Here is a 26,548-nt window from a genome sequence, read left to right as displayed (position 1 = left end):
AGCACATGTTTTCTTCTTTTTTTTTTTTTTTTCTTATTCCCGCCACACGTATTATTTATTTTTTATCTTACACTTATTTCGCTTATTTAACTGCTCTTATTTTATTTTATTTTGCTTGCTGTGGTTGGGGGGGAGAGGGTTATATATATATAAAAGTAATGTGTTTACGCATACAAACTTTGTTATGCTTTATTATTAAGATAAACAAAAAGAAAAATAATTTTCTGGAGCAATTTTATGCTTACGGTATTGTTCTTTTCTTTTTTTTTCAATTCTGAAAAAAGGTAAAGAAGAACCAACAAACAAATTTTAGAAATAAAAATAGACAAGAGTTATTAAAGGTCCTGTGATGATACGAAAACAAAAAGAGAAAAATAAAACAAAAATAAAAAAAAAGAGAGAACAGAGAAATACTATTCTTAACAAAGATTTAAACAAAACAGCCAAGTTAAAAACCACAGCAACGGGCTCCTTAAAGTTAACAAGCTCTTATTGTTGTTGCTGCTGTTGCTGATACTGCTGTAGCTATTACTGCTGTTATTCTTTTTTTATTTTTAATTTTTATTTATTATTTTTTTTTTATTTTCCCGTTTAAAAAAAAATACTAAAACACCTTATAAAAATAGTTAAGAAGTTATATTTAAAATAATCCATAGTAGTAAATGTGTATTCAACAAGGAACGGCTCTTGTTGAGAAGACAAAAATAGCTAAATATTGCTTAATGTTTTCCTGATGCGATACTGAATATAAGATTTAAGCATATTTTGCTTATTAATTAATTTATTTATTTTATATATTTTATGTATTTTATTTGCTTTATTCATTTTATTCGTTATATACGTTTTATTCGTTTTATTCGTTTTATTCACTTTATTTTTATTTCTTTTTTCCTCCCTTCATATTTCAACAATTTTTTTTTTCCATATATGCTCGAATATCTTTTATCATTAGCATATGCATTAACAATATTATTCCTTTATTCCTTTTGTTATGGAGAATATAAATTTTTGAAAGGATAAAATTTTTATTTTATTAAGCATTTTCCTACATGTATATTATTCGTTTGTTATTAGTACTTATACACGGGCTTATTTATAGAGGAAAACTTTTTTTTTTTTATTAAACTTTTTATAATTTTTTGTAATTTTTTTTTTTTTTTCTTTTTCAGAATATCCATATTAATTTTATTAATGAAGAAGATTTAGCAGATTTACAAGGAAAAGATGTCTTTTTTTGATTTATTGAAAACCTTCTAATTTGCAAAATAAAGGACTAAAAATTTTATCATTTTATAAGTATGAAATGCTATTAGGTGTTCATAAAAAAGTGGTGTACACTTATGAGTTACATTTGATGAATGTGTTATGAATAAGGAAAATATGTTGACACATTGAGGGGTAAATAAAAGGCACATATACGTACGGAAACACATATACACATTTGGGCGCACACATATATATATATATATATATACGTGCATACATACATATAAATGCATATATGTTAATACTTAGTGCTAACAAAATGTACACTCTTTTGTTGTAAGATCTATACGAAAAGGTCGTAAAGAAACAGAACGAAAGGCTTCGTTATATTTTAAAGTGAACAATCATTCAAGCGTGATCATAATTGTATATTCAAAATAAATTTTTTCACTATAAAAAGACTAAGAAATAAAAGGGCTTCTTTACAGTATTTTATAAGATGAGGGTACAACAAAAATTTTGTATTTTATTTCATTTATAATTTACTTGAAAATTGATATTATTAAATTGATATACATATCGCATTATGACACTTTTTTTTTTTTTCCTGCACATGAACATGTTGAGTTTTTTGATGTACACATTTGAACATCACAAAAGTATAATTATAATTTTATATATGTATACGTGCGCATATACATATATATAAACATACACATAGCAATGCATATAAAAGCCCTCTTTTTCTCCTTTTGTACTATTATCTTTTTACTTTTTTTTTTTTTTTTTTTTGGTATCACCTGTAAAATGTCCTATTTTGGCTCTTTTCCACTCCCTAATTTGTAACACTATATATATGTATATATTCACATTTGAGTGCTTTATTTTATTTAGTACCATTCATTGATTCATTTTGAATTTTTTTTTTTTTTTTATTTGTTATGTGTAACTCTTGTTTTCCTTATGTAACTAAGGCACTGTATATCTTTCCAGTCATAAAATTCATTTTAATTTTCGTAAAGGAAACAATTTAAACGTGAAAAATAATTTTTTTAAGCTATATTTGTGAGTAGAGTTAGCGGGAAGAACATGCACACATATATAAATTGGTGTAAATAGTAAAACAAGTGAGTAAAATGTATTTGTATACGTACATATTTTGCGCATATACTATATGTACATATATGTACATACATGTATATCTGTGCATATATATGTATGCGTCATATATACGTACACGAACATATTTTCATATACACCAAACACATGTACGTATGTGCATAGACACATAAATGTGAAAGCAAAAAAAAAAAGTAAAGGCTCATATCTTAAGCTACCCCTAGTAATGATAAAGAAAATACTGAAGAATTTAAGCATATCAAATGAAGAAAGAGATGAAACATTTAGCCACAGTGAAAATATTTTAAATCTTATTGAAGGCATAATAATACATGAAAATTCTTATTATAAATATGTAAACATATTAAACGAATTAACAACATTATGTTTTGAAGATCCAATAAATTTCAGAAAATTATTATTCGCAAAAAATGAAAAAATAAATGAACAAAAAAAAAAAGTACATCAAATTGTAGATAGGTTATTAATAATTTTAGAAAAATACGAAGACTGTAGAAATACATTCATATATGCAATTGCAAAATTAGTATTCATCAATGACCATCATTTGAACGTTCGTATTTTACGCATATTATGCAACATAGCGTCAAATGAGGAATACAAACATGACGTTTATTCCGTTTTCGAGGAAATTGTGGCAACGGCCATTCTAAACACGACAGAAGTGAGGAAAAGAAAATATATACGTTTATATATTTATGCATGCATATATATGCGTATGTGGGTGTTTTCCCCTGTTCTGTTCACTACTCGTAAATATTTGTATCTCCCTGTAGAGAGATTTACTCATCACAGGAGGCGTCTACTTTTCTTACTTTTTCTTCCTTTTCCTTAGAAAGGCACACTTGATAACATCTTTAACGGATTATACCTTTTACCAAGGGACATATTCATTGCTGGTAGCTTTAGTAGTTGTATACATAGAGTTATCAAACTTTTGAGGAATTCCTTCAATGAAAATATTTTAAGATTTCTATCCGTTTCGACATTGGATAGTGAAGTTTGTCTGATAGCTTATGACGAAGGGCTCCTAAGGGTTAGTCATATTTTTTTTTAATTTTCAAGTAACGCCTTCAAGGGTATAACTCACAATTATACATAAACTGAATGTTTTTCACACACTATACACATTATACCCATTTCAATTTGGTATTCTGCTCTTATTGCAATCCCGCTTTACATTTCCGTTAACAAGTGCACTTCCACATGTGCGTATGTGCTAACATATAGCCACATAAAATACTTCTCCTTATACGCAGATCCTAACTGAGCTGATGAACAAACACAAAGACAGTCGATTTGATGATTTACCTATCTACTTCCAGGACGCTTATCTGATCGTGTTACAGTTATGCAGCAACTGTTTTAAGCATTGCGAGATTCTGATAAGGGAAAAAATGCATATAAATTTTTATTTCAAAAAAATTAGAGAAATAATAAATAAGGGTTCACTAATCATATCAAAGAAAGAATCCATATACTGTAACATAATCATTTCTACTCTAAATAATATATGTATATTCCAAAACGAAATATTAGTTGAACTGTGCAATACTCATCATTTTATAGACTTACTTTTAATTGGTATAAAAATGGAAAAAAATAACCCTTATTTTTTAAGTGCAAGTTTAGGAGGTTTATTGATAGTTTTGAAAAATGAAGAAATTTATAATAACAATATTGAATATATATTAAATAATACAAATAATTTAAAAATATTATTGCCTTTTCTATTTGGTCAGAAATATAATAATATGCTTAGTTCTTACACCAATTCTGATCACCAAGTGGAAGGTTATTTATTTGAAGTAGTAAATTGCACTCTGGATATTATTGCCTTTTTCTTTCAAAAGGAAGCAGATAAATTCTCTATTAAAGCAAAAAGGGAGTTCAGAAATAGTGACATCAATTACTACTTGTTAGTCTGCTTAGGTAAGTTATATCTTTTGTGTTGGTTGTACTTTATGTATTTTGAGGGATGAATGCCTATTCTTTTCGTGGTATAGGGCTACAAATAAGCTGTACACCGTTATACATACATATATAAATATGCACACATATGCACATATATATATATATATATGTATATATATATATTTATTTATTTATTTATATTTATATTTATATTTATATTCGTGTACGCTTATCGTATGCCTATATGCATGTTTTTCCGCTCATGTGAACCTGTATGTGCAATCCCTTTTGACAAATCTCTACTTACACCTCTCATCATTTCTCCTTCTTACTTTTTAGAGAAGAAAAATGAGGATATCATCATTCGCTTGCTCAGATGTATCTACTTAATTCCCTTTGATGATTACAAAACTATAGAGTTACACAAAATATTTTATATTCTACATGAAAAAAATATTATTGTCAGTGAGAAATGGAATGATATATACTGTTATTGCATAAATATATACATAAAAGTATTGAAAAACGAAGAAATAGAAAGAATTATATCATATTACAAATTTCAAGAAACAATAGTAAGCATTTTACGTATAGTGAATCATTACCTTTTAAGGGCAATAGTATTACGTAAAAAGAATGACACGGTTTCATCAAAAAGGAGAGCAATCGAACAGGGAAGGAACACTGGTACTACAATTAATAGTAACAATATAATTATTAGTAGTAGTAATTACTATAATGGTAGAAGTGGTAACAAGGTAATTAGCTGTAATAACAACAATGGTAGCATCATCAGTGGCAGCTTCAACAATAATGCGTGTGAACAGGAAGAGGATAGAGACCTTAATATAATAACTGTAAAACTATTGCGCATATGTTCAAGGAATATTGAATTACGGAATTTTATGAGAAACAATATAGTAGCGTATTATTTCGTTGATATATTATCGAACGAAGATATTTTATTTAGTGAAATGAATATATATTATGATATATTTATAGAGAGAACATGGTGTGCAACTATTGAAAATATATTTAAAACGTTAATGCTAAAAAACGTAGCAAAAAATAAAAAGGTTTGTTTACGTCTTTTAATTAATATTGCTGATATATTTAGTGGGTATTTCTATTTATTCAAAACGTCGTCCAACATGAACATATTCGATTTATGTTCTCTTGAAGACAAACATTGGGATAAGAAAAAAATAGTTCAGTATTATTATCTTATGAATGATAATGATCGTAAAGATTATAAAGAACAATTGTATATATTTCTAAAATATTACATGACCAATTTGTTTACTTTATTAAATATATATATTGATAAAAATATATTTGCAGGGTTAAAAAAAGAACAGGAGGAAAATTTTTTCCCAGGAGTTTTGAAATATAACAAGTTGAGGTATGAAAAAAAAATTTACAACTTGAAATTAAAGGAAAAACAAATCAAGGAGAAGATAGCAACTATGAGGGGGGGTAAAAAGAGTTACTCTGGGCATCATACGGAGGAGGATAGGAAATATAACAACGAGAACTACAACGAGAACTACATCGAGGACGACGTCGAGGATGACATAAGGGACGACCAAAACAGGCATGCACCCTCTAGGCAACTCTTCATCCAGATGCAAGAGATTATCAAGAAAAAGAGAAAACTGTTCTTGAGATTACATAACAACAACTTTAAGCAAACATTTGACATCTTTGTAGTTGAAAACGAAATAGGATGCGACTTAGAACACATGTTTGAAATACCCAAAATTGTGAAAAAGAAAAAAACACTCAAAAATCTGAATAATGGTTATTACAAGGACAAAGGTAAAGGAGACATAAGTGCTTTGAAAAAGCAGAAAACAGACGTAGCCGGATCAGTAATGTTAGTTGAGTCAGGAGACTCTGTCGAAATTCACCGAGGCAAAAAAAATAAAAATAATCAAGTACACACAGCACATACAACGAACTATGATGATCTTCAAAATAACAAAAGGAATAATATGATCAACTCAATAAGTGATACAGAGTCAAAGGACAACGAGGAATCATCATCTGCTAGCACTTTAGCTGATGAAGATCCAAATGAAACAGTATTAGACAGGGTCTCAGCTGAGCTCCTAAGTTTTAACAAAGAAACTATGTATGAACAGAGAAGCAGCCAATTCAACATTCTACTATTTAACAAAAGAGGTATTTTTGTTAATAGTAATAAGGGAGAAATCAACGAAGCTTATATATTGTATTCTTGCTTAAGAGTGTTCTATAGCATCATTGTAAATAATATAAATAATGAAAATTATTTAAAAGTTAAAGAATTCCTCTTAAAAAAAAACGTTCTAAAAGTGCTAATAAATATTTTAAATCAATGTAGTTTTTACGATTGTAATGTATATGCACATTTTTTTCGTTTATATAGCGAAATATTAAAAAAAAATCATACGTCAGTTGAATCAATGAATATGTTAATTTTTTACAATATTTTCTTCTACTATTGTAAATTACTATCTAGAGAATTTATTAAAAAGCTTGTAAATAGTGAATATATCGTATCAGATAAAGATCAGTATTTTTTTGCGGAATTATGTCAATTATTTTATTATTTTACTCAAAAAATTATATACATTCAATTTTCTCAATATAAGGAAATACAAAAATGGTGTGTAGACTGTTCCTTGTTTCATTTTTTTTATAAAAATAATGTTTTATTATTACTGTATTTATTAATCTATATAAATAGTGTTCATCACGGATCAGTATATGCCTCTTATGTCTATCATAAGAAAAATTTTATTTATATACATACCATTTTTTTTTACACACTCTTTACAATATCTTACTTAATGTGTTTTTCAAAAAAGCTCAAATATTTTATATTATACTTTATAAATTATAAGAAGTATATACATAGAGTATTATTCAGGAAGTCCATCGTTCATTCTCTTTTCTTTTATTACAAATTGATATATCTTCGAATAATTCTGCAAAATCAGCTGTCCGCTGACAGGCGGTGTTCTACTAAGATATGCCACATATCCCCTGTCATTTACATAAGAGAAAACAGTAATAAGACAAAAAATTTAAAACGCACCTGCTACATCAAAATTGGTAGTTTATATTGTTCAGTTTTATTTTTGCCTTATCCTCTTGATTTCGTATACACTTTTTTTTGCCTATTTATTTCCCTTTTTTTTTTTTTTTTTTTATCACTTTTCCTTGTTCATATTTCTCATTCGCCTTCGCGTGTTCCCTCTATGCAGGTATCGAATGGTACTTCTTAGCACTCGGATTAGAGGAATACTACCTAATTTATATTCCAGACAACTTTGAGGAAAACATAACGGAAGACAAGGACATCAAGCTCGTTATTTATTTGGAAAAAAAGTATGTTGATATAACAAGAATATGTATGAGTAAGATAAATGACAATTTCTTCGTTTTTGGATATATAAATTTTGAAAAAAGTGTAAGTTATGAAGCTTATGATATATTTATTGGTCTAAATAAATATTTTCGCGATGAAATTGTATCTTGTGCTCAATATTTATCTGGAGCAGATTATGAAACGAAAGTGGATTTATTACAGGACAGGATAATTATGAACAACTTAAAAAATTATATGAACGTTCAGAATATTATTATAACATCCTTTGCATATCAAGAAGTAAAACAAAGTGATTTTTATAAAAAAAAAAATAAAATAAAAGGAGAAAAAAGAGAAGACGTAAATAATATGAATACCTATGAACAATCATACGAGTCTGACCTCTTATCACAAGAGGAAAATTATTATTACAGTGACACTCACAGCGCCACAAATGATGAAAAGGACCAGTTGTCGAGTAGCACACAGTCGAATAATGAAGAATTTAATGTGTTTAGAAGAAATGCTGACAATAATAAGAATAAAAGGAAATTAGTATTTTTTGTTTTATCAAAAAATCATATATATATATTTAAATTAAATTTTAAGCAGTGGATCTTTTTAAGTCCATTTATCGATGAAGAAAAAGAGGATATACATCTTTATGTTGAATCTAGTGTAGATAGTGAAGGGGGAGAAAAGATTAAAAAAAAATTATTTACAAATGATAAAATATATTTAAATAACATTCTAGGAATAACTGTTAATATAACCAATAATGAAAACATTTCATTTGCCAGAAAATGTGCAGTTAGAAATACTATAAAAAATATATACTCATCCAATAATACAGAATACACAAATGAACAGGTTGTTTTATCAGAAAATATAACTACAACTATAGAGACGGAGGAAGGAAGCCTACGAGATAGTGATAAAGGTAGTCATGTTCGACAAACTGGTCAAATTAATCGAAATGGACAAAATGAAATGAAACATAGGCACAACCAAAGATACCTATCAGCAAATAAATGCTTCTTAAAAATTCTACACAAATACAATAACGAAGATTTAAACAAAGTCAAATTTGTTAACAATTATGAAAGTATAATTACACTAAAATATAAAGTTAAACAAAGCAAGACAAAAGAAAAAAAAATTAAAATGATTTTGTTTGATGATTACACAAGGGAACTATGGAAAAGATCACTAGCCCTCTCCTTGAATATTCAAATGGCATCATCGTACGCAAAAATATGATAACCTTGAGCGATATATGAGCGTTCTTAGCTCTTTTACGTGTTTCCCTAAAAACGTTTCGTTTGTCCATACCTGTGTATGTCCATATTTCCTTATTATTCTTATTTTCATTTTTATTTTATTTTCTTTTTATAGGGAATGGCGAAGGAAATGGAGCTAGCTAAATGCCTTAAAAAAGAAATTCTAAAATTTGAGCAAAAAAAAAAAAAAAAAAATTACCTTTTCATTCACTCATTTATTATGTGGCTTTTCAATTTGCACTTTTATATGCGACTTTTTTATTCGCAATTTATATGCGTTTTTTAATTTACACTTTTTTATTCGTTTTATACTCGTTCTTATGTGCTGCTTTTTTGTTTATACCTTTTTGGACGATTTTTTTTTTTTTTTTTTTTTTTTTTGTTTAATTATTTAGGAATTCCCTTATGCTTAATATGACTCGGGATATAATTACAAGAAAAAAAAAAAATTCATTAACTTTTAAAACTTGCTAAAATTTTTATAAAAAGAAAACTTAAAAAAATTAGATATGGGGCATACATGGAAAATAGTTGATGCAAATGATGATGCAAAATATGAAAACAAAAACAACGAATGCTCAAGTGAGCATTTAGATAAGTGCATAAATGTGCAAATATATCACTAATTTAAAAACAAATAAAAATGTTATATGTTCAATAGAGTTCCATAAAAGGAATGAGTAAGAAGCAAAGTTTTAAAAATATGAAAGCGCGAATGTTTAGACATATATATATACATAATACACTCCTAATTCAAAACGCTAAATTATTTAAGAGGGAAACGTTTTGGGGAAAAAAAAAAAAAATCCTGCTTCCTCCCCTTTACTCATATAACCTCTCCATTGCAGTTTGCAGCTTAACCAAATGTTCATTATTGTCACTAATTAAGGATGATAATTCTAAAATTTGTGAATTAATTAAAATTAACTCTTGGCCGAATATCCTCATAACTTTGTCTGATGTTTTTGATGCTTCTTCAATATCTTCACCGGGAAATTCTTTTAGTGTATCTTTTGACAAATTAAGAAAAAGGGCATTTAAAATTTTATCTTCTAACGCTTTTTTATGTTCATTATTAATACTTGGCATTTTTAATATAAAATTTACAGGAACAAATTTTGAGAGTTCATTTGATAATAAACTATGTGCTTGACTAGCTGTATGTTTCAAAGATAAATCAATTTTTTTATGTGGATTTTTTTGTAATGCTTTTAACTGATCACATATAATTTTACTATAAATATTTCTTTCATTCCAAATAGATATACATCTATAAATTTTATTAATCATTTCACTGTTTCCTTCTTCACTTAGGATATGTCTTAGCACAGGAATAACAAATATTTCTAATCCCTTTTCAGCTATGGTATTATATCTAATAAAATCGTTTTTGTAATTATTTCTTAATTCTTGTATCAAGTGATTATATACATAAAAAATGGCAATTTTGGAATTTATCAACACTGACCTATTAACAAAAGAATTCACCATAACTTCAAACACTTGCTCAGGGGGGTCTATGAAATGTTTAATATAACAACACACTCTTTCAATGTCTACTTGTAATGTATTTAAAACTTTCAATGATTCTTCAATCTGCGTCCTAGGGAATAAATTATTATTATTAAAAGTTATCTTTTCCTCTTTCATTCTATAAGCATTTGCTTCCATTACACCGCAAATGCTGCTACTGCTATTACTTTCGCTACTATCTCCATTTCCACCATTCGCACTATTATTTGATATGGGAGATTCTTGCACGAATTTGTAATCATTGTTCATGTATTTATATCTATTAGTTTTATGCTCTATTTCTTCATTACCTCCTTCCATGCAGTCTTCCTTAATATTCGCATACATATGTTGGGATAAAAAACTATTATTACGACTACTAATACTTTCATCAACTGATTTAATCCCACCAGTTGATTTATTTGCATCAAAATGGTCATTATCCAAATAATAATTATTTACACTGTCCTTATCATAACCTACCCTATTGTTGTCAAAGGATAAAGACTGTAGCATATTATCATTCAGTGTATACATATTCGATTCACCATTGCTATTAAGGCATTTTTTTAAATCGTTAATTATCATGGCCGTTTTGCTGTTTGAACTAACTTTATGCTCACCATTACTATTACCTCCAACGAGGCCCCTAACATTGCCACTAGCGCTGTCAATATCATTACCACTAATGTTATTACTCCTTTTATCAGCAATCTCATTATTGCTGTTGTCATTCGAGTTGTCTGTGTTCACACTGTTGAACGGAATATTCCTCAGGACTAAAAGTTTACTTAACACGCTGTCATTACTCTCTTTATTTTTCGAAGACTCAATTTTGTTATTATCATTATGCTTACTGTTCCTACTATTTTTCACATTCATTTGATATGAGTTAAAAAAATTGCTAAAACTTGTTTTGAAATCATCATTTGAGTTACTATTACTATTAGGATTAGTTTCCTCAAAATTAGCTCCCTCCGAATTATTCCTCTCCCAATTATTTGCATCCAAACTATTCTCTTCACTTACTTTTGAAGCGGAAAATAACATGTTGTGCAGGTCTCTATGCATATTACTCAGTTCGATATGTATGTCCTCATTTCTGAAAGTTCTACTATACTTATTACTACTATTACCATTACTACTATCATTACTATTATCGTTACAGTTACTGCTATAGTTACCGCCATAATTACTGCCATAATTCTTATCGTTATTATCGCTATACCGGTAATTAGCTTCAACATTATAATTGTCCTGGTTAATATAATCATCCGAAATATCACAGCTTTCAATATTTTTATTGCCGTCAAAATTGTTCAAGTTATAATTATCCCCACGTACACTAAATTTTGATGTCCTATGGGTTGATACCCTTGGGTATGTTTTTTGATACCTCGAATGGTTACTTTTCATATTATTAGAAATATGCATTTTTTGATTCATCGCTCCTTTTCTATAAGATGATGAAGCTAACATATGTTCATTATTATTTTTATTATTTCGTTTATCTAACATTTTGTTTTTGATTTCATAATTATTGTATTTTTTCAAATTCTGGGGGAAAGGTGTGTAACTCGATTTTTCTGAGTTGTATTTACTATGGTGGGGCTTATTATTTTTAGACCTGTTATTGTGTAACAAGTCGTTTTGTAATGTATCATCGTGTAACAAATCATTGTGTAACATGTCTGTGTTTGTCCTTTCACTGTGTGCCATATTTTTAAGCATCCCGTTATTGTGCAATAAGTGATTGTAAGATTTGTTGTATCCCACCCCCTCATAGTTATTATACCTTTTATTATGACCTCTGTTATAATTGTCATCTTTCAAATTTTTTTCATTTCTTTTTTTTTTCCCCTTATCATTATTCCAAAATTTTTTCTCATATTTCATTTTATTTATGTTCTTGGCTCTTTATAAATATGTGGTAAAAAAAAAAAAAAAAAAAAAAAAAAGAGAAATAAATAAACAACCAAATAAAGAAGAAATGTATTTGTATGTAATAAATTTCCAAGGAGTAATGTAATTTTACGTAATATATTTATATACGGTATATATAATACATAAGGTACATTTACATATGGCATAAATTTTATTTAAATTTTTGATGGTAAGAATGTACTTATACTCATCCTTCATAAAAAATAATTCTTATTTTTCTACATGAACTTCAATCATTTCATAAAAATTTGGGCATTTACACATGTTATGTTTACTTGTTTTTTTTTTTTTAACCTTAAAATATATTATATAATATTAGTTTTCATATATGTATATGTAATTAAACATATATATATATATATATACTTTGTTTTTCCCAAAAGTAGCAATTACTTTTTGCTTATATTTTTTTAAATATTTTTTCTAACTTGTAATAGCGTTTCCATAACGTATATAATAATGTTTATTTTATGCTGTTCAATAATATACATTATTTGATATATATATAGAAATATATGCACTGCTATTCAACTTTTATATGTACTATTATTGCAATTTTGTAATTTGATATAAGTATATATACATATACATATATATACATATATACATATATATACATATATATATACATATATATACATATATATACATATATATATATATATATATATAATACGTATATATATTATATATATATATATATATTATATATGTATATACATAATTTTTCATATATATTATACTCATATCTTATTTTGATATATGTATATCGAAATGTATATGTATATATTTACTCAAATTATATACGTACATTTCTATGTAACTTTGATATAACATATATTAAATTATGAGGGCTTAATATCTGTAATTTTTTTTTTTTTTTTAAAAAAAACCATGCTATTATTACTACTTTTTTATACAAACATGCAAAAAAAAGAAATTGGTTAAAAAATCCACTGAAAAGCAATGAGCCGAAGATTTTAAGAAAAAAAAAATTATACAGTACTAAAATATATAGAAAATTTTTTTTTTTTTATTTTAATTATATTTAAATGGCACTTATTTGTATATATATATATACATGTTATACGTTTTATTAGATGTTTATTCAATTTTAAATCACACTATTTTATATAAAAAAAGGAATTTTAATTTTTAACAGAATGCCACTTTGTATAACAAAGATTTTATTTTTTTTCCCTTTTTTTTAAATTTTAAAAAAAAAATTTTCCTTTTAGTTGAGTACAGAAATAGTTACTAATACATTTTATGTATGTAATATATATATATATTATATACATATATATATATTATATAAATATTTTTTATTTACATATAATATGAATAATACCTGATAGGAAATCCTTTTTTTCAAATATGGCAGTTTAAGAAGCATTTACATAATAAAGTGAATGTATTTCGCTTAAAAAAAAGATTATTATTTATACTTTGTACTTTTTTATATATATAATGACATTTCAACGAATTAGCCATTTTTCACGTATATTATTATCTTTTTATATACATTTTCATGTTCACATATATATAAATTTATGTATATAAATGTATATTTATACGTAGTTATGTATATATTTTATGTATAAATATATATATGTATATTTATTTATATATGTATTAAAGTATAAATTAATCTGTGGATCTTTAAATTTTAAGACAAGTAACCTTATGATTAGATGTTGCCTTTTATTTTAAATTTTTAGAATATTCATACATATATACACAAATGCTTGTACATATAAAGAAATATATATTTAAAAATGTATATATGAACACATGTATATAATACATATTCAAGAAATTTTATATATATATATATATATATATGTATATATATATATGTATATATATGTATATATATGTATACTTTGTATATGTGTATTACTCAAATAAGTTACACTTTTAAAAGCCGAAGAGTTAAGTAGAAACATTTTCGAATATTGTACGTGCTTTTGTTTAATTTTTTTTAATTTTTTTTTTTTTACAACTGCTAAAAAGAGTTTAACCGTTGTAATCTGCTTGCCTATTTGGTTTAATTCTTTTTTTAATTTATTGTTGCGTAATAATATATAAATAAAAAGTTGTAGGGGAAATGTACTTTAAATAATTTGTGTATGCACATTTTTTATGAATTATATATATGTATGTATATTTATATATATATAGGTGTATAAACCAGATTATTTTTAAATATATTTTTATTGGAGCAAAACAATTTTTTTAAATATTTACATTTTAAATGTAAGATGCAATATAAAATTTTACCCTTTCTATATTGTCATATTCAGTATTTTTTGTTTATATATATTTGTATATACACACATATTAATACATATGCATATGAATGCATATAAATATAAATACATATACATAAAAATACATATACATAAAAATACATATACATATGTACACATAACCATATACATACCTTAATGAAACAGCGCTTTCTTAATATACTTTTTTTTTTTTTTTCATTTTTTATTATATTGATTAAGCTATAATAATAATGAACATGTGTCATTTTCATTAATTCAGTTTTTTTCTGCTTCCTTCTACTTTCTTTCTCCTATTCCTAGCCCTTTTTCGTATCCCTTTTTTTTTTTTTTTTTTATTATATATATACATACATATATATATATATATATATGTATACTATATGTATACTATATGTATAATATATGTATATCTATGATTATTAAATAGGAAGATGATGTTTAATATTTTTTATCGCACGTCATTTTAAGAATTTTCCCCTTTAAAGGGCTGTGTCATGTTAAAGGCCTTTTTACATATGTACATACTATGATGCTATATAAATTTTAATTTCAGCGCTTAAAATTTTTAATTATTGTGTGTATATACGAATATATTTTGTGTGTGAGCGTGTGTATGTGTTAATATGCTATACATTATAAATGTATATGTATACATTTGAATATATAAACATATTATTTGTTTATCTGAATTTTTAAGTAAGCCTATGTGTGAATATGCTATATATATATGCATATATATATTTTATGTTTATATGAAATTATATATATGTATATGTAAAAATATATTGTATGAATGAACTTATATATGCACTGTATGCGTGAATTATGTTTATATGTTAATATATATGTATATGTGTAAAATATATGTATACACATTCGACAGATTTTTTATTAAAGCACAGTAGTTGTCATATTTATGTTGAAAAAAAAAAAAAATGTAACAGATTTTATTTTTTAATTGTATAATTTTAAATTTAAGTTTTTTGTATGATTTTATAATGCTTAATACAGATGATTATTTTCATTGAGCATATTTTTAAGAATGTTTATATAGAAGAAAATATTAAAAAAAAAACTTTTTTTAATTTTTCTTTATTTTATTTTTTTTGACCTTATCCGCCTTTTAAAATGAATTTTCGTGTGTAAATACATTTTAATATTATACAAATAAAAAAATACAATAGTGCTTATTAAAAGCTTTAATTGTATTGCACATATGTACACATATGGTTTAATAAATGGTTACACTTTAGATGTAGAAATGAACGTATATGAATAAATATTTATGCACATGCATATATGTGTATGTATATATATATATATATATATATATTGTATATACATACATACATACATGTGCACATAAATGTAAACATTAAACAAGCCTGCACACATGTTAACAATTTGTAATATCATTTGAATTAATTTTTTGTTATCAAGAGAATTTATCAAAACTTAGAAAAAAAAACATTTATGAAAGAGTTATATTTCTTACCACCCTATACATGTTTGTACAGTTATTTTTAAATAAGCTTTAAAAAAAATGCACAAGTTATTTTTATATGAGCATATAATATTATATACATCTGATTATGTTTTTTTTTTTTTTTTAAATGATATATATCTCTTCTTAAATATTAAAATAAGAGAAAAAAAGTCCATTATTGTGTATATAAAGTTGTGTGCATTTACCATTCTTTTTTTTTTTTTTTTTTTTCCTCATATTTTATTACAAATGTTTTAAAGAAAAATATTTCCATTATATGTGTTTTATGATATACGTACAAATACATAAATAGCAATTTAAACGGTTTTAAAACGGATTAAAAAAAGAAAAGAATTATGTTCATGCCGTAGATGAGCTTCATCTATAATAATATTTGTTAATATTGCTAGTGTATTCCTCCTACTTGTTTTTTTAAATTTGCATTTATTTGAATATATCTTACTATACAAGAAGCATTTTTTTTTTTTTTAAAAAAAAAAAAAATTAAAACAAAATAAAGTAAAAAAAAAAGAAAAGCAAAATAAAACGAATCAAAACAAAACAAAACAAAATCAAACAAAATAAAACAAAAAAAACCAAACCAAAACAATACAAAACAATACAAAATAAGTTCACAGAATCCAGAATTATGCTTCATATCACTTGTTACACATTTTAATCTAATTTTTATGAGAAACGTGTGTTATTAAAAAGTGCTTTTGCGTAATAGTTATGTATATGTGCACATATATATACACGAATAAATATATACGTAATATGTACATACATATATGCATAATACATTTATTAATTTTAAAATGAATCAGAAAATTATTCATCCTTTACATATATGAAAGAAAATTAATGTGTGTGTACAGGTACTTGGATGTATATAGGTACATATAAATATATATATATGTATATATGTGAGCGCTTTATGTTTATGGGATACATGATATACACAGATATTTGAACGCATATACCTACGCATACAGAATGGCGCACATTTATATACATGTAAAATTATAATATATATATATACAGTACATATATATAAATACAATACACGTATATACATATAATACATATATATAAATATAATACATATATATAAATACAATACATTTATATATATATAATACATATATATAAATATAATACATATATATAAATACAATACATGTATATACATATAATACATATATATAAATACAATACATGTGTATACATATAATACATATATATAAATATAATACATATATATATGTACACGTACATGTACCTGTTTATGCACGGGCTTATGTATGTACATGCCTGCATACGTACTTGTGCACGTATGAGAGCTTAATATACACGCAAACCCACACTCACACTAACGATAAGATTGATATATATATATATATATATATATATATATGCGATACTTACTTTTCTCCGTTGAGAAAGTAACTAGATCATATGTTATTAAAGAATGGCATTGAAAAAGGGAAGGGGGACGTCGAACAAACTAAAAAAGAGAAATAAAGCAAAAAACATTATTGATGATGACTATAGTTCCGAATTGAGTATTACAGTGGTGGGTGAACCGGATTACAATGAGGTTTTTGAAGTGGAAAGGATTGTAATGGCAAGATATAAATTGAACATAAAAAGAAAAAAAAATAGAAAAGAAGAGAGTTTAGATAATTTTGAATTTTTTATAAAATGGAAAAATTATGATAGTGATGACAATACTTGGGAGCCATTCGAAAATTTAAGTTCCACGTTAAAGGGACAAGCGCGAAAAGCTGCTCTGAAATTGACTGAAGAGTTAAGCATAATAAGATCAAATGGAGGAGGTAGTAACGCAGGAAATAGAAATGGAGTTAATAAAAGGAAAAAAGGAATAATAATAAATACAGTTAAGAATGAATTAATTGATAACTTTACAAATAATGTAATTGACAATAACTTGAATGGACTTGAAGATCAAGTTACAAAAAATATGGCAAACGAAATGGATTCTGAACATATTCATAATATTGGTAATGGTAATGGAAATAGTATTAGTAATAATAATAATAATATTAACAGTAATAGTAACAGTAATAGTAATAACTGTTTTGCAAGAAATATGCTGGATGATGACGACCTAATAAATAGTGATAGCCTTTTTAATAGCATGAATATTAGCAAAAGCATTAACGATCACTTTGAAAAAGATAGTTGTACGCATCGTAAAAAATTAGGGAATATTAAAAGTATATTATGTATATCAGATAGAATTAATAATATTGGTATTTTAAATAAAAATAAAAAGATATCAAGTAGTGCCAAAAATAAAATATTAGATCGACTGGATAAAAATTATTTTATAAGACAAAAAAATAAATTTAATACAATTTTAAAAAATAACAAAAATTTATTTGATCATTTTATTAATAGTAGAAATAAAGAATTATTAAATAATGAGAATAATAATAATATATTAAGAAATAATGATATTAATATATTTGATCATTTTGAAAGTACAAATTTTGATGAAAAAAATGATATACATCATCATTACCATAGCCATAATCATAATCATCATCATACACATATATGTAATGACTCCAATAAATTATCTCCAGAAAATTATAACAGTAAAAGTTTGGTTACCTTTGCAAACAATTTACAAAATGATGAAGATGCTTATCTTTTCTGGAAAAGTAGAGATAAAAGGAAATTTGAATCCCTAAACCTAGTATATAATAGTACCAACGCTCCAGTCCCTGGTAGTACTACTAACAGCAGTAGAATGCATAACAATAACAGTAACATTAATAGCAACAGTAACATCAACAATATCAATAGCAGTAATAATATGAACATGAGTAATAGCATGAACTTGAGTAATAACATGAACTTAAGTAATAACATGAACTTGAATAATAATATGAATATTAGTAATAATGTGAATATTAGTAATAACATGAATATTAGTAATAACATGAATATGAGCAATAATATGAATATAAGTAATAATATGAATATGAGCAGTAACATGAATATAAGTAATAATATGAATATCAGTAATAACAATAATAATAGCAACTGCAACAACAATGGTAACAATAACAGCGAAATACCGCCCTTGTACATGTATGATAACAAAAGATTGAAAAAAATTAATTTGAACAATAATAATGATAGTTTTATTTATGAAGAGGAATACGTATCGAAGAGACCATGCAATTCTTTAAGTTCATCCGAAATGTTGTTCATATCAGATAAAATGTATGAGCAGTTTATGACAAAAAATAATAATATAGAGCGTTGTAAAAAATCACAAGAAAATGATGAACAACCATTTAGTAACAGCAATAATCAGAGGAGGAAAGGATACAAAAATATGGTTTCTTCATCATTATTATTTAATTCTAGAAACAGTGGAAATGTTAGAAGTAGTAACAAAAAAGGTAGTAGTAGTACTAGTACTAACAATAATGAAGATGATCATTTTTACATAAAGGATTACTACACTAATAACAACAATCAGAATTATATAATTGTGAAGAATGAAATAACCGATGAGGATAATAATATAAGCACAAAAGATAAAAGACCATATGCAATTGCGCATATAAATAGTGGCAAAAATTTAGAAGACGAACAAATCAGGCACAGTAGCGGTAGTACCACCAGTCCTTGCAGAAATAATAGTGCAGCAGTCCATTACAACAGTAGTAGTAGTAACCATATGAAGAAAAAAAAAATGAATGTAAAAACAAAAAATGATAGCAAGGAAAGGCACAACAACGTCGGTGTTGGTAACAATAGTGGCATGAATAGCGGCAATATCAGCAACAACAGCAACAACGTAAACAACTTTAACAATATTAATAATGTGAACAAAATCAATAACAGCAACAGTAATAGCAATAACAATAGTAATAACAATAATAACAGTCATAACAGTTACAATAAGCTTAATATAGGTGAGAATAACAGCATAATAAATAATAATAATAATAAGACATGTATAATAAATAACAACAATACGAATTATATAACTATTAATAATCATAAAAAGAAGGCCCTTTATAAGAATAAATCTCCATCAAAAATACCATCAGGTAATATGTTCAAGAAAAAGTTAAGTACATTTAAAAAAAGTATGAAGAAATTTTCCAAAAATAATGCAACAGCAGCAGGTGGTCACATGCATGCAGTGAACCTGCACAGATTTGATAGCAATAATGAAAAAAAGAGATATTTAGATTTTGATCATATATCCACTTCAAGTGAAATATTATTTAAAAATAAATACTCTACGGAAAATATGAATATATATAGAGACGATATGCTTCATTTTGAAGAACTTTTGGATAGAAAGAACAAAACATCCTTTAAAGATATGCACGATAATGATAACTTTGCGGAGTATGGTAGCAGTCTTCACCCCGACAACAACAACAGTAACCACCACAGTAGTAGCAACCACCATAATAACAATAACAATGCAGAAGAAGAGCACATGTTCGACGTGGAGGACTCGTATTTCAGTAGAGGACTGCATAATGTAAGTTCACTATACGAAATGTACATGAAGGACAGGAACAGCAATAATATTACTGCTGAAGAGAAGACCCTTGTGAATGGTTGTGCTTATGATAAGGAAGATGGGAAAAGCATTAAGTCGTCTTATAATAATAATAATAATAAAAATAGAAGAAATTTGTTTGCTGAAAAATTATTAGAAGCAAATAGTACAGAAAATAATATATGTAGAAAAAATGGAGTAGATTATATTGAAGTTGATAGAAATGGAACAGTCCAAAAAAAAAAAAAAAAAAAGAAGAAAAATACTGTCCAAGAATTATTATTTCATAACAGGGAAAAGTATACATCAAATGATGTGTTAAATATTCGTAATATTGTGTATGACGAAAATGTGGACGAATCTATAAGTAATGAACTGTTTACGGCTAATGAAAGCCTAGTTATGAAACATTCTTTTGAGGAAAACGAAATTAAGCAGAGGGATAACAACGATATAAATGGTAACAACAACAGTAACAGTAACAGTAACAGTAACAATAATCGTAATAGCAGTGGAATTGGTAATGCAATTGGCAGTGCTATTGGCAGTGCTATTGGCAGTGGCAATGGAAGTGGCAATGGAAGTGGCAATGGAAGTGTCTTTAGACTATTGAGCAGTGCAAGCACCGATCACAGGAATATTAACAAGCGATTACATGATTATGCCTCACTTGATGGGAGATATTTCGACCAATTTTCTGAGGAAAATATTAGATTTTTTAATGAGTTAAATGATGAAGAAAAGAATGTTGTAAGCTCAAATGAATATCTGACCGATGCAGTATACATCACGGACGCTGCTAAATATTATCTCAATGATAAAGGTGAACAAAGGAGTAAACCAAGTCCTAAGGAGATTGGAGATAGTACCAACATTACCAATAATAATATCAGTAACAACAGTGGTATTAATAGCACTACTAATAGTAACAACCATAATAATATCAGTATCAACAAAAACGGTGGAAGTAATAGGAATAATGAGGATAATTATAATGTCAACGAGGAGGAAATGCTTGAATATGTTAGGAACGTTTTCAAGAAAAACAATAACAATGGTGACAATGCAAGTGAGAGCGGAAGTGGAAATGGAAGTGATGATGGCAAAAAGGATAGTAACTTAAAGGAATATACAAGGAATAATAGTGATAGTATTTATCATAATGTACATAGTGATTATGTACCTAGTGATATACAGAGTGACGCAAATATCAATGCAGATAATAACATAGGTAATAGTGGAAGTAACATCAAGAGTAATATTCTGGATAACAACACAGATAACAGCATAGATAACAGTATGGAAAATGGTATGATCAATGGTATGATGAGTGATATAACTATTGGTGCGATCAATGGTGCGATCAGTGGTGCGATCAATGGTGCGATCAATGGTACGATCAGTGGTGTGAACCATGGGGAGAACAGTAGGGAGAATGATAATTCGAAAAAATTAAAAACTGTGAAGCGCACGGACTTTGAAACAGTAACGACAAGCAGTATATACGATGATCCCATTAAAAAGAAAAAAATTCTAGCCATGAGTGAAAATCTTGTTATTAATGAAAATAATAATAGCAAAGATATTTTAAGAAGGAAGGTGCAAGAGAATAAAAAAAGAATATATACCAATAATGATCATGTTAAAACTAATAACAGAAAAATAAATCGCTCTAATTCCGATATCATCAATAAAAAAAATTCCATCAGAAAAATTAATTATTACGAAAAAACGAATATGAAGAAAAAGCATGATCATAATAACAACAACACATCAAATAATTTTCAAAACACAACTATTAACGTAGATGGGGTGAATACGACCAACTCCGTAAATATTAGGCGTTATAATAATAGCGGCATGGGTGATGGAATAAACAGCGATGTTAGTAGCGGTTTGAATCACATTGAAGGGGATATTATAATAAACATAAAAGATCTATTCAATACTGAAGATGAAAAGTGTGATTATTATATCAACTTTTTGGAAAATGTTTTGAGCGCATTAAAGGAACGACGTTTATATCAATCGGAGGATGCTGTTATATTAAATGAGTTAAAGTTAAATATGAATACAGAAGAAGACAATGATGTACAACAAAATGAATATGAAGAGAAACATGTAAGTACGAATAGTTTCCATAAGATGATTAAATATCCTGATGAATTTGTAAAATTTTCGAAGCATTCAAGAAAGGCGCCTTTTGAAAATTTACAACTGGAGAGTAACAGACCAAAGCAAATGAGATTAAAAAATATTCTCTACAGTTGTAATAATATGAACGATGATAGTATCAACAACGTTAGTTTTAACAACATTAGTGGCAACTTGAACAGCATTAGTAACAACGTGAACAGCATTAGTAACAACGTGAACAGCATTAGTAACAACGTGAACAGCATTAGTAACAACGTGAGCAGCATTAGTAACAACGTGAGCAGCATTAGTAACAACGTGAGCAGCATTAGTAACAACGTGAGCAGCATTAGTAACAATATGAACAACAGTGCTCTTTTACGAATAAGTAGCAAGCGCAATTCGGACGATTATCCAGATTTAAATAATAGCAGAAGTACCATGCATTTTGTAAATAGATCGAATTATGATAAAAGAGGAATTGTAGAAAAGAAGGTATTATTATCTGCATATTCGAATAAAAAAGGGGAAAAAAGGAAAAAAAAAAAGGGAGCAGTGGCTGAAGCAGTGGACGTGGCAGAGGGGGATAACATGGCATATTACGAAGATGAAGTTCAGGCAAAGTTAAATATGAATAATATTAATAATAATAATACATTAATAGAAATTAAAAAGAAAGATATCCAAGCATTAAAAATAGATGAAAGTAAAGATGACCCTATCATTTCTTATGATGACATAAATGAAAATATTAACATTGACAATGAGCAGCAACGTGAGAAGCAACAGTATGAACTGCAACAAGACGAACAACATAGAATGAAGTATGCGCGATTAGATATTCTAAATATAAGTGTTGTTAAGATGAATTACATGGACAGGTATATTGAGTATAGCGAGTCAATTGATAAATTGGCCCTAAACAACATCGATTCCCTTATAAAAAACATGAATGTTATAAATTTTTACAATGGAAAGAATAAAAATAGTATTAATTTCATAAAAGGAAATTTCCAAGTACATCTGTTAGAGTCATATACAAACATTTTACTTTATTTTGATATTTTTAACGATTTTAGAAATTACAATTTTATATATAAAAATTGCGAATTTATAAATATATTATTAGACTATGTTTGTGATAGCAAAAGTGAAAATAAAAATTTTAATGTAAATAGTTCGTTAAATGAGTTATCAAAAAATATTATGTTATTTGATGAAATATATAAACTAAATAACAAACTAAATGAATTTTTTAAGGATATATTTTTATCCATTAATGTAAAGCCGAATCTATTTTTTTTCCCCTCTCCTGATTATTTCGAAAGATTTTATTTTCATTTAAGTTGCAAAGCCGATTTGACGGATGCTGATAATAATAACACAGATAATAATAATAATAATACGGATAATACTAATAATACGGATAATACTAATAATGCGGATAATACTAATAATACGGATAATACTAATAATGCGGATAATTCTAATAATGCGGATAATATTAGTGAAAAAAATGGCGTTTCACTGCATACAGACAGTAGCTATAGAGAGATCAGTTCGAAAGACAATAAAGATCATTCAAAAAATGAATATAGCAGCGACACTTGGGAAGACGCGAATGAGGAGTCTGGTTGTAATGGAAATGATCATCATGTAGGAGAGGAACAGCAGGAGCAGAAACTGGAGGAGGGGGGTAGTGGTGTGCTTTACAGTGACTGCAACAATGCGCATAATGAAGTCCATAGAAACGATCATAGTGCGAATCGCAATGAAGTGCAAAGTGAAGTACAAAATGAAATCCATTACAATATAGACTCACGCATTTTCGTTGAAAACGTTATCGCCAATTTGAGCACAAGCATTAATAACAATGAAAACAATAACAAGGAAAATAATGCTAGCTCAATTCCGTGTATTAGTAGGAGTAAGGGATTTATGAAGAACGCAAGTTTTGAAAAATGTGAAAGCGGTAATGAGAAGAAGAGTTGTTATGAGGACCTACGCGAAAAATATTTTGAAAAAAAGGTAGACACAGATGAGCTTGGTCTGCATATGTATCAGAGTGACCATTTGAATGCTGAAAAACAAAAATTACAAAATGACAAACCTGCACCAAATGTATCAAATAATTGTATTAAGAAAAAAAATGATGCTCCTATAGTTTGGAAAAACAGTAACATTGAAGCAAATGAATATAATAAGAATGTTATTATGAGTAAAAAAAGTAGTAGTAATGGTAGTGGTAGTAGTAGTGAAGTAGATATTGAATACAAATCATTAAGTGATGTGCATCAAGTGGAGGAAGCTTCAGATGTATATCATAAGAAAATTACTAATTTTTATGAATGCAAAGAAATATGTAATGAGGATGAAACGGCTATGCATGAGAACTGTAATAATAATTCTAGTGCAACTCTTTACACCAATTTAGAATATGCTTCGAATGATCAACCTGGTTTTCCTAATAAAGTAATCAGTGTTGATTGTATGACAAAACAGCAAAAGGACGTCAGATCAATCAGTGCAGAGTTGGTATATCACAGTGATGTTAATAGAAGCATCAACAACGAGAATATTAATAAGTGTAGTAGTAGTAATAGTATTAATAGTAATAATAAGAGTAGTAGTAGTAATAATAAGAGTAGTAGTAGTAATAATAAGGGTAGTAGTAGTAGTAGTAATAGTAATAGTAATAGTAATAGTAATAGTAATAGTAATAGTAATAGTAATAGTAATAGTAGTAGGAGTAATAATAATGGTAACGAAAGGGAATTTACAGCTATAACTAACGAATCCAGTGAGTGTGCGAAAGATGGTTCACATATCATTGATGTATCGGATGAGATAGAAAAGATAGAAGAAAGTAATAACAATATACCTAGTAGTAATAATGTATTGGATGAGCATAATAATACCATTGAAAAAATGGATGAAATGAACAATAGTTTTAACAAAAGGAACTGCAGTAACAGCACCACAGCTACGATAACAACGACTACAGCTCAGGCAAACAACCCAAATGAGAACACAGTTAACTTTCATATTAAAACGCAAAATCAATGTAAAGATGATGACAACAATAATGGCCATCGAAGGAATAATAATGGGCATGACGATTATGAAGATGACAATAATAATAACGTCGGTGGAAGTGGTGCTCCTAACATGATTAGCAATAACAAAGGCTCTGGTAGTCATAACAGAAACAATTATGCCGGCAACAGTGGGGGAGGTAGTAATAAAGCAGGAGGTAATCATAGCGGAAGCAATCACAATGGAAGCAATCACAATGGAAGCAATCACAGGAGTAGCACTGATTTTAACTTCCATTATAATAATGAGAATCGAGGGAGCGGCATATTTTTAAACGATAGTATTAGTAACTCAACATTATTTTTAAAAAATTGTTACATGCCAAAGGAACAAACTAAAAAGAATTTGTTATTAATAGCAGTCCTTTAGCGACATGTGTACAGCTCTTGAAAAGTAGGATATATCAGAAATAAACGATGTGATAAAAAGTAATTACCCTTTTTATGATACATAAGAAAGATTGAGTACTACATATATTAATATGTGATGAAAGAAAAAAGAAATGATATAAAATTTTACATCACTAGGGAATATATAAAAAAGAATATTTAAATAGTGTTGTGCTAGCATCGGTATATAGTTATATTGTTAATAATATTTCCAATTTTTGAATAATTTGCC

General features: G+C 26.9%; 3 protein-coding genes across 3 annotated transcripts; 2 read left to right on the top strand and 1 right to left on the bottom strand.

The window, feature by feature from the left end:
• Positions 1-2,551: 2,551 nt before the first annotated feature.
• On the top strand, positions 2,552-8,875 carry MKS88_003004 (uncharacterized protein; the record flags this gene model as incomplete). Its single annotated transcript, XM_067216058.1, has 5 exons — positions 2,552-3,010; positions 3,182-3,382; positions 3,606-4,278; positions 4,600-6,837; positions 7,512-8,875. The coding sequence occupies 5 exons, from the start codon at positions 2,552-2,554 to the stop codon at positions 8,873-8,875; spliced, it is 4,935 nt and encodes a 1,644-aa protein (XP_067073576.1).
• Positions 8,876-9,717: 842 nt separating this feature from the next.
• Positions 9,718-12,303, bottom strand: MKS88_003003 (uncharacterized protein; the record flags this gene model as incomplete). The annotated part of the gene is made up of 1 exon (XM_067216057.1): positions 9,718-12,303. One exon carries the CDS (start codon positions 12,301-12,303, stop codon positions 9,718-9,720), a length of 2,586 nt encoding a protein of 861 aa, XP_067073575.1.
• Positions 12,304-17,602: 5,299 nt separating this feature from the next.
• Positions 17,603-26,296, top strand: MKS88_003002 (chromo domain-containing protein; the record flags this gene model as incomplete). Its single annotated transcript, XM_067216056.1, has 1 exon — positions 17,603-26,296. One exon carries the CDS (start codon positions 17,603-17,605, stop codon positions 26,294-26,296), a length of 8,694 nt encoding a protein of 2,897 aa, XP_067073574.1.
• Between the last annotated feature and the right edge of the window lie 252 nt (positions 26,297-26,548).

Source organism: Plasmodium brasilianum, chromosome 9 (genome assembly GCF_023973825.1).
Source record: "Plasmodium brasilianum strain Bolivian I chromosome 9, whole genome shotgun sequence".
Classification (NCBI taxonomy): Eukaryota; Apicomplexa; class Aconoidasida; order Haemosporida; family Plasmodiidae; genus Plasmodium; species Plasmodium brasilianum.
The sequence above is the reverse complement of the archived record's forward strand: the minus strand, read 5'-3'. Positions and strand labels throughout refer to the sequence as shown.